Source organism: Simochromis diagramma, unplaced genomic scaffold, assembly GCF_900408965.1.
Source record: "Simochromis diagramma unplaced genomic scaffold, fSimDia1.1 OVJJ01000585.1, whole genome shotgun sequence".
NCBI lineage: Eukaryota > Metazoa > Chordata > Actinopteri > Cichliformes > Cichlidae > Simochromis > Simochromis diagramma.
The window spans coordinates 5,881,603-5,896,005 of record NW_024387398.1 but is presented as its reverse complement, the minus strand read 5'-3'; the positions used below and the strand labels follow the sequence as shown (position 1 = coordinate 5,896,005).

Here is a 14,403-nt window from a genome sequence, read left to right as displayed (position 1 = left end):
GAAAGAGGTTACCAGTAGTTACGTGTGATGTTGCACCAATGTTTGGCAATCACATGCAGAGAAAAACCTATTGTTAGAAGAAGAAGAGATACCAATTTTCTTGCTGTCAGTGCCTCGGTGTAGCCGAATGCAGAAATGGTTGACTCAGTGGTTACAAAGCTTTACTGGAAATGTCTGACTCGCTAACTGAGGAAGTTCACACATTTTTTTTCCCTAAGAGCTGTTATGAAGGCATTTTGGGAAATTCAGGAAATCAATAACTTAACTGAAAGAAGATGTAGTAGGTTAAAGCAAAGTGGAAGTAGTCTACAACTTTTTTTCCCATTTGAGCACAAAGTCAGTCCCAGAAATGATGAACAATGTCTGAGTATGTGTCTGAGTATGTGTAGGTGGAAGTTTTCAATAAAAAAAGAAGAAAGAAAAAAAAAAAAAGAAATGGCAAGTTGTGTTGCTCAGCCACTTACAAACATGCCTTGAGTCTTACTGTGCCACCAACATCCCCATAAGAGGACACAGAGTGGTGGTTTAAGACCCTTGAAAACAGGTTGTTTTAAGAGAATGCCCCTTATGAATTTAATGGTTTTGAACATAGAGCAAGATAGTTACAGATGTAGATATCTAAAGAGGAAGCCAGTAATAAATAGGCTTATATACACATTCTTTCTTATAGCCAGTAGGGGGTGACTCTTGCTGATCTTTATAGTCTGATCCCATAAAGATTTACAACAAACTGCCCCACTTCTCATTTGTGTAAATATCTCAATAAACACTTTGCTGATGAGTTATAGGTCTTAATCACTAGGTTTGAGTATATAGAATCTTTAGCTCTTTAATTACACTCCCATTTCAGCTCAACATAAACAATAAATCAGGGTAGCCATTCCCAAACTTCACAATGTAAAGGTCCATTTTGAAATCTTCCTGAAAATATTTTGTGGTCCTACTTAATTACATCATTAATCAAGACACAAAACTATTTGGTGTTCTGGACCCACACTTGAAAAATTCCAGCAATACATATAAACTTAGGCTTCTTCAGCAGCACGTGTTAGCCACCATAATTGCGAATAACACATTTCATGTGACTTTTTAAAAAATATATTTTTTAATATTTTTTTTACTTTAAACATTTTATTGTGATTTCAATTACATGTTACTGCAGTGCCGTCAAGGACCACTAGAGGGCTGTGGCCTGCATTTTTGGCATCATTGTTTTAGGGCAGCGGTCCCCAACCTTTTTTGCGCCACGGACCGGTTTAATGTCAAACAATATTTTCACAGACCAGCCTTTAAGGTGTAGCAGATAAATACAACAAATAAAATGATACTACCAAGACAAAAACGGTGGTATTTTGTAAATATAATAACAAACGCAAATTCACTGTGTAATTGTGTAACTTTATTAGCAGCGTCCTCCTGAAATGCGCCAAAAACATTGAGAGTAACGTCCTCCTCTCTGCCCCTTAATGTGCTCTGGTCGCTATGGTAACGCTTAAATATTTCTTTCAAAATAAGACACACAACTACAACACAGGAAAAGATCCAGGGAAACAGAGTTAACGATAAAAACCCTGAAAACCAGAAATTTCACACCCGAGCCTCAACTCGGGCCAGTACCAAACGATTCACGGACCCATATCGGTCCGTGGCCCGGGGGTTGGGGACCATTGTTTTAGGGCATGACTATGTTGTGACTGCCCACCTTACTGTATAACCAAGGAGTAACCTTGGTTTCTTATTCAGATCCACTCCTCAGTTGTGATGTCCAATTAAAAATTAAAAATAAAAAATCCACAGCGCCAACATGGTTATGAAAAAAAAAAAGTTCAACTTCAAAACAAAATTTCACAAAATCACTGATGATGGGTGATGTCACAGTAGCTAAGCCATACATTGAGTTTATGGGTTTTCCCAAAGAACACTGTGTATTATTTCTTTTATTCCATGAACATTGTATTTATATCCAGATTTCTAGTCTGAAAATGTGATAAAAATTATGATTTTTAGTACCTTAAATGTCATTTTAGCATAATAGACTACAGTGTTGCTCAGAGAGTAGTGAGTGACTTCAGAAAAGGCTGTTCACTGAAAAATGACCTGACAAGTTAAAAAAACAAAACAATGTGCAGACAGAACTGTCACAAATAAATGCTTTTTACTTAAAATACAACATAATTAAAATATTCAGTTGGCACCTACTAATTGAGGTATGTGGATAATCAGTGGTTATTAACAAATGAGTTTTTGAATAGAAGAAATGAGATGATTGTGTGTTTTCTTACTGTATCTCTTTGGTCCATCTTCGAGGCAGAAGGAAAGCGTGAGAGTGGCATCCTCTTCAAAAAACTCTGTCGCAAAGGCATCCCACCACAAACTGTCGCTTTCCTGTTAGGGAATAAACAAAGTCAAAGGTCATAAGGACAGGTATACCACTTCCTGCCCATTTGAAAATACTGTTTAACAGTTTTTAACAACAGCCACAGATTTAAGCTCATCACCACCTGATGTACTGTGTGAAATCTTATGTTTTCAATGGCCCACGTGTTGCTTCAGTTGGGTATGAAATTCTTCATTTTCTTCTACTATTTAATAACCCAGTGAATTTCCTTTATCCCGTTTGCTGTGCTTGTGCTATTGCATTTTTTTACATAAATTCAATATTGATTTATTCTGATAAGACAAAGATATTGTGACAATGCGGGCTTTTCCATGAGACAAGATAAACACGAATGTAGTTTGTTTTTTATCACATGTGAATTCATGAGAGTTCCCCTTACTGTATTCATTCAAATGAAACTCAGAAGCTTTATGAAAGTTTACAGTTTGGCCTGTAAAATGGTTTAAATACAACACATTACAGTGTGGATCAAGAATGGAAAAGTTAAAAATATGGGAATAAAATAGAAGTCAGGAATGCTTCTTTACCAAAACAAAAGAGAATTCTAAAAGATGAGATGTGATGGCCTGAGAATTTAACACAAGTTGATGTGAAGCCAAAATATGGTAACACTCTTTGCTTTTCTTAAGCAAGCACTTTGAGAGAGCCCTGCCCGAGGCTTCTACAAGTCTGAATTACAAGCTGAAGTGTAACAGCTTTAAGATCAACTTCTCTTTTCAACTTTCACAGCAGGTCACGATAAGTTGGCCATAAGAACACTGCTGACAATATTAATATATTAGGTGGATATTTTAAATTACTTTTTTAAAAATATATGAATAAACAAACGTAAGTGATTTACTTAAAACAGTTAACCTCTTAGTATTAAGTAACAGTAACAGTAATGGATACAGTAGCAGCAGGCCAACAATCATAATAACAGTATCACTAGTAGCTCAATAACAGTATCGGGTGGCTGTAGCTCAGGTGGCAGAGCAGGTCAGCCACTAATCAGAAGGTCGGTGGTTCGATCCCAGGCTGCCTCCTGGCTGCATGCCAAATATCCTTGGGCAAGATACTAACCCCATGTTTGCCTACTGGTGGTGGTCAGAGGGCCTGGTGGCGCCAGTGTCCGGCAGCCTCACCTCTGTCAGTGTGCCCCAGGGCAGCTGTGGCTACAATGTAGCTTGCTATCGCCATTGAATGTGTGTGTGAATGACTGAATGTAGTGTAAAGCGCTTTGGGGTCCTATGGACTAGAAAAGCGCTATACAAATGCAGGCCATTTACCATTTAGTAATTACAATCATATAATGATTGTTTAAAAAAGTACTATTACCAGTAGCTTAAGCAGTGATGCTTTTTTAAAAAGCATTAATATTAATATACTAATAAAAGTATTGAAAGGGGCAAATGGAGTTTGCAAAGTCAATATTTTGTATGACTACCTATATTTGTCAACACAGCCTTAATTCGCTTTGGCAGGTTTTCTTGTAATTTTTCAAGGTATTCCTTAGGGACAGTTTTCCAGGCTTCTTGAGCATCCCAAGGCTTTTCTTTGGATGCCGGATGCCTTTAGTTAAATGGTAAATGGTCTGTATTTGTATAGCGCTTTACACTATACACAATCATTCACACACTGGTGATTGCAAGCTACATTGTAGCCACAGCCGCCCTGGGGCGCACTGACAGAGGCGAGGCTGCCGGACACTGGCGCCACCAGGCCCTCTGACCACCACCAGTAGGCAACGGGTAAAGTGTCTTGCCCAAGGATACAACGGCCGAGACTATCGGAGCCGGGGCTCGAACCGGCAAACTTCCGATTACAAGACAGACGCCCAACTCTTGAGCCACGATCGCCCCATAGTTCTATTCCCTATCGACGTGATGCCACGCTGCTTCAATAATGTTGAGGGCCAGGTTCTGGGAAGGCCAATCCATGACTGATAGTGTTCCATTTTATAGTTTTAATCAGGTATGTTTTTACTGCACCTCCAGTGTGTTTGGAATCATTGTCATATTGAAAAACGAAGCCAGTGCCAGTCAAACGCTTTCTAAATCATATTCAAAATCTTCTCCGTGTTTATAGTTCCATCAGTCTTGACCCCCAACACCGCTGGCGGAAACCATGATAAAGCCTCCAACGTGTTAGACACTCCATGTTGTACATACTGACGACAATTAGACACAAAAAAGATTTCACATTTGAATTCATCGCTCCCTAGGATCTGTTCCCACGATTTTCAGTACAGTTCTTGTGAAATTTGGCATACCTCAGGCTTTTCTCCCCGTTTCCTTTCTTAGCAATGTTTGCTTGCCAGCCACCCTTGTTTGCTGCATTTTTTAAGAAATTGGAACAAAATTAATATAAAAATTAATATAAAATATATTAAAACCTTGGAAGGACCTTCAGAAAGTCTGGAGAGCTATTGCTCAAGACCACGTTAAAAAAAATACAATAAAGTCAGGCTCCTTGGAAGCAAAATATAAAAGACTTATGCTTAGTAGTGTACTTGTATTAGAATTAGAATAACTATTAGTGTTAGTATTAATATTACAATCATTAGTAACAGTAGTAGTGTTATCCATTTCTGTTGTAACTGCAATAGAATTTATTTTCCCACAGTGAATCTGTGAAGAAACACAATCATGCAAATCTCTTTGCCCTGAAATTACTCCTCTAACAGCCATTTGCCCTCTTCCCCCTCCTCACAAAAAGCCCTGATAATGTCGGCTGGGCATCCTCCACTCCTGTCCCCCTCCCTCTTCCACATACCGACGTCCAATTGATGCTAATTTCCTCTGACACGTTATGACAGATCACCACGTTTCATTCTGCGCCGGGCTGAGGGATGGCAAGCACTTCCCAGATGTTGACAATTAGCGTTGTCACCATCGAGCAGTGTCAAGCCCAATAAGAGGTGACTGGAGCGCCCCACAGGTCAGCGCTGCTCATACGCAGTGTATCTGATGCAAAGAGAGAGACATGTGGTGTGGAGGACCTGAAGCTAACCCTCATGCAGCAGGTCAATCAATAGGTGATCATGAGTTTGTGGGGAGGTCTTTTGGATGGCAAACCAATCAGCTGAGCTGGCTACAGGCTGAACTGAGACTACACAATAAAATACTTTCAGTGGAGTGGAGTGCTAACACTTATGAGCCATGCATTTCGGAACACTAAGACTTACCAATTATCAAAGGTTAAGAAAAGCTGAACTCTTAAGTAGTAGGTTTGAAAGGAAATATTTTTTAATAAATTATTGCAAAACTATACCCCAGTGAACCTGATTTATACACGAAAAAAGACCTAACATTACTGTAATAATTAAATCTTCTTTGTATGCTATCATATGCTTTTTCTAGACCCACTAAGACACAGTGCAACTCATCCTGACCTTCTCTATACTTCTCCATCAACACTCTCAAAGGAAAAATCGCATCTGTGGTGCTCTTTCTCTGCATGAAGCCAAGCTGCTCGCTGATCGTCACCTCTCTCCTTAACGTAACTTCAACAAGTCTTTCCCATATCTTCATCAACTTTATCCCTCTATTTATCCCTCCATTTCTCAGAGTCCTCTCAGTCTCATAGATTGTGTTAAACAATACACTGCTCTTACTCCTGGACATCTTCATACCTCCATCTGGACCAACCGCCTTTCCCCTCTTCACCTTCTTCTATAATTCAACAGTTTTTCAAACCGAAGCCTCCACTTTTGTTCAAATAACAACATCACTAACAGATATTAGTGGAAACACTGATACAATATAATTAATCCTTTTATGGTCTTAAACCATCTAAAATTTGTTCCATTAAGAGTGAATTAACAATCCCAGTTTCTCAGCATCCACTATTAAGTCTTCAAAAGCAAAAATCAGGCACCAGGTGACACGTAAAAGAAAACTGAATTTACAGTAATCCTGTAAGGCTTTCCACATTCTTCTGGAATATTTACTCCCTAGACAATTTTTTATGTGCTGAATCAACAGGCATGCCTTACTTTTCATGTCATGTTGTGTGTGTTTAACTTGGGAATGTTATCTTTAATTCCAAAAATGGTATCTGCTTACCTTAATAAAATATCTATTACTTTGATTTATCAACCCTATTAATAAATCAAGTGAGCCTGAAGTTAACGATCTAGCCAACACCACCACATCCAATAACTTCTTTACTGAGAATACTTTAGAGAATGAGAGTCCAAGTGCTGGACCTCCTTTTCCCTTCAGACTCTTACTATCTTACTTTCATATATTTTCAGAGGTATAGAAAGACCCACTGCTGCAGAATAAAGATCTGCCCCTGTTGGGGGCATCATAATGTTTCAGAGTAACACCATAACCACAAATAAAAGTCCTCTACTTTTGTCATGCATTTATTGGGGGCATACCTACTACTGCTTATTCCCCAAAATCTAAATCTATGCAAGACCCAAATGTCTTTCTTTACACTGAAAAGCTGGAGGCTGCAAATATTTAGCCTTTTTTTTAATAATTAGAAAAAAGTTAATTGAATTATTTTAAAAATGAAAGGAACATTTTAATGTAAGTTTTACAAGGACCTCTCAACATTGATACAAATGTACTACATGTTAGTGCTGCAGGTTTCATTAAAAACTGCACCAGCTGTGCCAGAACCATCAACTTTGACAGGAAACCATTGACTTGTAATTACAGCTCTCCCATTGGGTCAATCAGAGTAATTGTTTACACTCGGCCAGTGCTAAAATACATCAGTCACTTTCAACGTAAAACTGTAAGACAAAGTGATATATGAATAAAGTCCATGATTTTTCCTGAGTGCATCACTGGGATAGAATGTGTTGCATGGAAGCTAATGTGTGTATTTTACATTGGCGAGAATTAGCAGACAGCACTGAGTCTTCTCTTTCAAAAAAAAGCCTCTGCTTGAAAATCTTTGCTTGAACTGGAAGATATGGTGGTCAAACACGCACCGCTGACTAGCCACTGGGAATGAAGTGCATGAGCTGTCGTGTGCATCTGTGTGTGTGTCTGCCTGACTGTGTCATACTGTGCGAATCAGCAGGTGTGAACAGCCGGCATGTTTGTGGTGTCATGTGAATACATCTATTTCAGAGGGCCAGACGGAGAAGAGCGACACACACCAGGCAGAAAAAGACAAAGAGAGAAGGAGACCGCCTTTCGTGCTACTCAGCATTCAGATTGAGTTCAACCCATAATCCAGTATCATGAGGGGGCGGGCACTCCTGGGATTGACAGTCAAGTGAAGGGTGAACAATATGCTCACTCTCAACACTTGCTCACCACTTCTCAAAGATCCTGCTCTGCACATTCATTTTTTACACTTTTACAAAAAATTTTAAAAAATGATAATGTTATTCAGAGAACAAGCTGCCATTGTGGCAGATTTACAGCAGCTATATGTAGTATTAAAGCATAACGATGCATTCACTTTTGTTTTATCCGAGTTAAAATAGAGTGCACTATTTTAGTTCAGGTTTAGTTTTGTAATTTACTGGGCAAAACTCGACTAAATTTAGTTCAGTTTAATGTTATTTAGGCACTTTAATATTGAGAGAGTTCCCCCAACAATCACACAGTCCCCTATGAACAACCACTTGCCAAAAGCAGGATGGAAAAACCCACTTTTATTGGGAAGAGCCCCCTGCCCCTTTGTGGGCAAAAAAACCCATCCTAAAACTACAGTGCACGCTTATGAAACTAACTAAAACAAACTGTAAAAAAGCAACATAAGGGTGCATATGTGTTTTGACACTGAATTAACTGCCTCCATATATCCCTATATCTTACTATAACAAGGTATAACAGGTCTGTCTGTGTCTTTGTGTGTTTATTTGTTTCTCTGTCCACAAACTCCTCCTAGACCATTAGGTGTTGAGCAACCAAACTTTATTTACAGGTACATGTAAGGCCCCTGAACATCCTTAACTATATCATATATCATGATGTCATTTTATTGCATAGCAATCTCCTAGCAACAAGGTAAAATTGATGATTCTTTTAGCATTCATGCACATATAATAACTTATAAAAGCATTGCATCCTTGTTTTTTCACAACTGTAACATTACTTTATATCCACTAAAGTTGAATTATGCAAGATATATTATGATGCCCTCATGTTGCCTTGCACCAACCTAGCAACAGGCTAAAATTACCTGTTTTTAGCCTTTATGTATCTAAACCACCTTATGAAAGCCTCCTATAAATGTCTAGCAATGGTTTACATTTTTATGTATATATGTATTTTATGTATATAGTTTCTATTTTATAAAATCTTAGACAGCCCAGAGTGATTCTTTTCTGAAGCTATAAGCCATGAGCTCAAGGACTATACTGTACACTGTTTTTAAGAACTTAGCTTAAAGACATGCTAGATATGAGAAGCTCTAGTAAAATACCATAAAAGCAAAAATTAAAGTTTTTAATCGCTCAGTATATATTCAAAAAACAAAGGACACAGGGTTGTTTAGATATCACTTGAAATTAAATAGCAGCACAACTAAGGGATGCTTCGGGTGCAACTTGATTCTCTTATCCTGTTCTATGTTCTGTTCTATTCTGTCAGTTTAGCAATATTAAATATTTAAATAGTGAAACAAATGTGAGTGATATATAGCTCAATATCTTAAAAACAATATTAATAAACAGAACAGAATTTATGTAAACATTATCAAATCAATAATCTCTTTTTATGTGTGGAAGGCAGCAGGAAGGTATATTTAAGAGTGACAAAAAAAAAACAAACCAAAGAGGTCTGTGTTCATCATAATAAAGGAAATGTCAACCAGTGCAGTGGTGTGTCTCATGTATATTAAGGCACTGCTGCCTGAATGATGGTCTAACTCTTGCGATGGTTCACAAAAGCCTTAGTGATGAATAAAACACGATGCACGTGTAACTCAATGAGCATAAACTTACCATAATATCTGAGACTCAAAGATCTCACATCAGTCAGCAAGTCAGCGTTTAAGAAGCTAGGACCGTAAAATGTTTGGTGCTTTTACTTTGGAAATGATGAATTAATGGCTACCTATTCATTTTCTGTCACCTGACTTTTGAATTGCACTAAATGAAATCTTAAATAAATTGATATAATATAGCATAGTTTATTAAGAATGAAGGTAGCATAAATTAGCATTATGCTATGCAGCTACTTTAATAAATGTATATTTATCATCAAATGCAGAGCTGATTTTTTTATAAATAAAACTTAACGCTAAATAAAAATTCTTTATCCAAAATGAATAAAACCATAAAGAAATGTGTGATGTCACTCACCTGACAGGGAATACTGTTAACTCTCGATATTAGCCAAGCAAATATAGTAGGCCATGTTTTAAACATGCTATTCCATTTCATCCTGCTGTTTACCTGTGCATGTCAAAATAAAAACTTCAAGTACTGCTCATATTTCCTTAATAACTTGCTAGTAACGTGCTTACAGAACCCACGAAGAGTTCTTGTAATCAATAAACTTATCCAAAACACAGTTGGAACAAAACAGCAGAAGGAAAATTAATCAGCAGCTATCCTGATAATTCTGATAGTAATGTACGGTTTTTTTTTTTCATGCAAAAAAAAAAAAAAAGTTTTTAATATAGGCTTCTCAGATGTGAAGTTTTGTTACTTTTTTGTTTTAATAACTGTTCATTTGGGGAAGTTGGATTAATTAACAAAACAGTCTGACTACATTCTGAACAATCATCCTTATTATTGTAAAAAAAACAATCACCAGTTGCACTCCACCACAAAAACAAATCTGATAAATCACAGAACTATAAAAGTAAAAAGATAACAATATAACAAATAATACTATTTTAGTGGCAGGAGGTATGATACGTTTTTTTATGCTTCTACACTTTAGCTAAATTAATATGGGGTTTTTGTATTTGTATTATAAGAGTTGGCATTTTTAGAAGGTAAATGTAGCAGTGTCAATAACATTGCTTTCAGTGGCACTACAACAGTGTGCTGGTCTTACATTAGTATTACATCATTTGCACCATAAAGCAGATGTACGAAAACAACCAAAGTTGAATTGTAAGGACATTACAGTTGGTACTTTACAACATTTTAGCTATAAATACTTTGTAAATTCAGATTTTACACAGAGCAGACGGACAGTTTCCAAAATACCATGCACCATTAAACAAACCAGAAGTGTAAATTTTTTCTAAATGATCTCACCTTAAAACCAAATGCAGCATTAAAATAGAACTTACAAAGCATTGCATCAGTGCCTTCTACTGCCTGCAGAGTAATTTACTTAAGTACCTTTGGTACTGGAGTGTTGGAATGGAGTATTTTAAAGTCTTCTTTCACACCACTGTCAATGGCACATATGATCAAGCTTTAAACCAAATTCAATGCTGATTTTGGTTCGCATTATGAAAAAAATGGGGAACATCATACGCCTTACCCTTTAATTTCCACAAATTAATGTTTTCTAGTGGCAGACAATAAGCAGCATCGCATCTGAACAGACTCTGTTGAACTTTGAACTGTTGAACCACGGCTAAAAGAGGATTTTAATATAAAAGCATGATCCCCATTTTGACATAAACTGCCTGGATTTAGTGTTGGAGATAATTTTTCGAGTGTTGTCATCCTGAGGGCTCCCATCACTCTGTGTTAGAGACTCGATATTCATTAAGCCCCCTCTCACTGTTTTAATGAAGAGTGTTTCACTTAAGCTTCCCCTGTTTTACAGAATGTCTTTCTTAAATTCCCCCTTACACAGGTTTGCAAAGGAAGGTTAGTTCACTTCTCTTTCTGAGTTAAAACTGCATTTCACTCACAATGGCTTAAATTTTGCGTTTCACAATGGTGAACTCACTTTTACTTTTAATATTTTCAAACAATTCCCTTGCCATTCTGTTTTCAAGATTTCCCTCAAACTGAACCTTTTTAAAAAATAATATTTTCTGCTCTAACTCAATATAGTTCATTTTGGCAGTCGACTGATATTTGGCTCAGCCCTGCAACCACGCTAAAAAAAAAAGAGCATTTATTTCACAAAGAGCAGAGTTGACAGCGGTGTGTCTATTGTCTTGTCTCCATTAGCTCTGCTCTGCCCAGCAGGGTTCAGCCATAGATGATATGGTTTAGCTTGTGTCTCTGTTGAAAAGCCTCCCACCCAGACAACAGAGGAATCTGAAAATAACAAGCATATTTCATGTGCATGACCAGCATTTAGTTTCAGAATTCACAACAATACAACCGATGGGACTTGGCAGTTTCATTGCTCTTCCCCAACTCACTTATTTTCTAAATTAAATACACTTTTAGTAGTGCTAGCTAATAAAGCTAAATGTAGCTCAAACTTTTCCATTATATCCATGAGAAGTTCTATTTAGACTCAGTAACCATTAATCCTCCAAACTGGAGCTTTTGGGCAGCTTTTGGCCAGTGCACTGCCAAATTGTGAAACGTGGCTGGCTAAGCTGTGGACCGTCCAGGTTTGGCTCGGATCTAAAGACAGAGGAGAAGTTGGACCGAAGCCAGGCAGGCTGGAGAACAGCTAAAGCCTGGCCAGTGGACACAAACCATATGAATCCTCTGGCTCAAGCGAAACCGTACACAGAGGAGCTTTTCAGTGTTGTACAGCAAGAAATGTCAGGAGCTTTTCTTTTTAGGCTGTGATTGGTAGCAGGTTATAAAATTGTAAATGACATATATTTACTATGAAAAAAGAAGCCCGCACTGTTCCGTCTTGTAATATCCTATCAGTCTTTTTTTTATTATCTCCGCCAGTTTCTTTCATATCCACCTCCCTCTCACTGTCTGTCTCCTGTCTGATGCGGTTTGCTGACAGACGGCGTTCTGCCTTCATTATGCCCGTGGACTCTCTGACAAACCACGTGGCGTGACGATGTTTGTTGTCAAATGGTACAAATCAGGCCCACTCCGAGGGACCCGTGGTGAACTGACACGGATGCGGCCATGACGGCCGTCAGCCGATAAGGCTCTATTGATTCAAACGGATCGCACCTCATCTGCGGGGGATTTATCAATGTGTCAATTGCCCACTAGCCAACCACAAATCACCAGCACGGGCCAGAACCTCGGGGATTTGTGGGATATCCAGAGGATTGGAGGGACAGCATAGGGAGAATCCTCAGTAAATAGCAACAGAGCTGTGGGTTAAGTGCTCGCATAAAGAAATGTCCATACAGGATTGATAGGCAGATGACACTAAGTTTTGCTGTCTGTGGAAACACTCAACAATACGCTAAGTATGAGTATACAAAACGCGAATAAACGAATATATTTAGAACATTTTTGTTTACCATAAAGTACATAGAGATTTACACACATGGCATGACCTCATTTTCTTTCCCTCTGTATCGTTCGGTCCACACACCCTTAACGTCTGTAAGTTTAACATGAACCATTCTCCCAGGAAGCTTTTGTTAGTCTCTATTTCTTCATTGTTGCTTGCAGCCTCTTGTGACAGAAAAGCCTCCAAGAGTGTAGGCGTGTCTGGGACCTGACCTTGGAGAATTGCCGATGTCTAAAACCCCATTCAGCTCCTGAATACCACGTAGCGCAGCTGACTGGTGGGCCAAGAAAGTTTTGTTGTGAAAGACTCAAACAGCTTCAAGGTATCGAGGAGCATAACAACATAAAAGAAGCAAAAACTCACTGGGTGTCTGAGAATGATCTTTAGCAAGGTAGTGTTTGTTTTCATTGTACGGTGAAGGCCACTGACAAGTAACACATGTCAAAGTCTAATAAAAAATGCTTCTGGTGAATGATTGTCATTTTCACAAGTTCTGAGGCAATACCTTGACTGAAAATATCTATATAAATTTAGCTTCCTCCCGAAATGTCCATACTAGAATCCAACTAAGTGTTAATCTGGTAGATAATTTAATCACAAGGTTGACTGATCATCTAAGTTATTTAACAAGCATGCAAATATAAAATCTTTGCTGGAATAACTTGCAAAATATGAGGATTTCCTACTTCTAATCCCATTTTATTTAACTGTAAACTGGAAATTTGGGGGGTTGGTCTGATGGACAAAAAAGGACCCTAATGATGCCGATACAGACTTGAATGTTTTGATGATTTCTATATTCTTTCATCAGCAAATCAAAGAAACTGTAACCTAAATGCATTTCTACATTGAAAAAAATCAGACTTCAAGAGCCTAAAGTGCAAAAAAAATTAAATATAAAATTTAATTTCCCGGTTTTGCAAATCATTGCAATTTGAACTGAATGCGCAACAAAACCAAAGTCACAGCTTCCCCTGGAGCACAGGGGCTGTATCTTTTAGGGAGTCCTCAGTGTGACGACGGAGAAACTCTCTTTTAGATTGCATAAACAACACCACTTTAATCATGTCAAGAGTGTCATCACACACCGATGTTTGATATGAATGCAGGCTTACCCTCCTGGGTTCTAAGTGTTTTTATATAATGCAGACCTAACATGTTGCTGCATTTGGCCACCGTACAGCCACCAGCAGAGCATTATGCAAATTAAGAGAAATGAGTGCAGTGGGAGAGAAGTCATTGCCCTTGAACAGCCGGCGCACATTCCCGAGGAATGACCTTTCTACCCATATATGAAATAAGCAAAGATATTCCCATGTTGGGTTGCATGTCTGCCACTTTACTTAGGTATCTTTTCTAGTCTTCATTTTTCAGTGTTAGACATCACAGGCAGCAGTCAGAGGCATAGCTCAGATACCACTTATTGTGTTAAAGTGTCAGTTTAAGGTCAGGGTTAATACACAGAAGTTATTTGTCTGCTGTTTTAAAGCAGGAAACATGAATGAATCAGAATTACTTCAACGCTTCTGGCTTTCACCCCAAAGGTGAAGGGGCAGGACTGATCCCCACAGCAGCAGTAATACAACTCTCCTGCTCAACCCTCCTGTTACCTCCTCCTCCTGAAACCTGCTAAAGACATTGGCAAAATCTTTAAAAATCAAGTTCTACACAACTGTGCTTTGAAAATGCCACACAGACAGAGTTTAAATGAGTAAAAGCACTGTGATCGTTTTTGTGGGACCT

General features: G+C 38.2%; 1 protein-coding gene across 4 annotated transcripts in view; it reads right to left on the bottom strand.

Moving 5' to 3' along the window:
- Positions 1 to 14,403, bottom strand: part of ldb2a (LIM domain binding 2a) — a 102,897-nt gene that overhangs the window by 75,350 nt on the left and 13,144 nt on the right. For all 4 annotated transcript variants that reach the window (XM_040010339.1, XM_040010340.1, XM_040010337.1 and 1 more), the window contains exon 2: positions 2,283 to 2,385. In XM_040010339.1, coding sequence (XP_039866273.1) covers positions 2,283 to 2,385 — 103 coding nt within the window. The remainder of the gene's footprint in view (positions 1 to 2,282; positions 2,386 to 14,403) is intronic.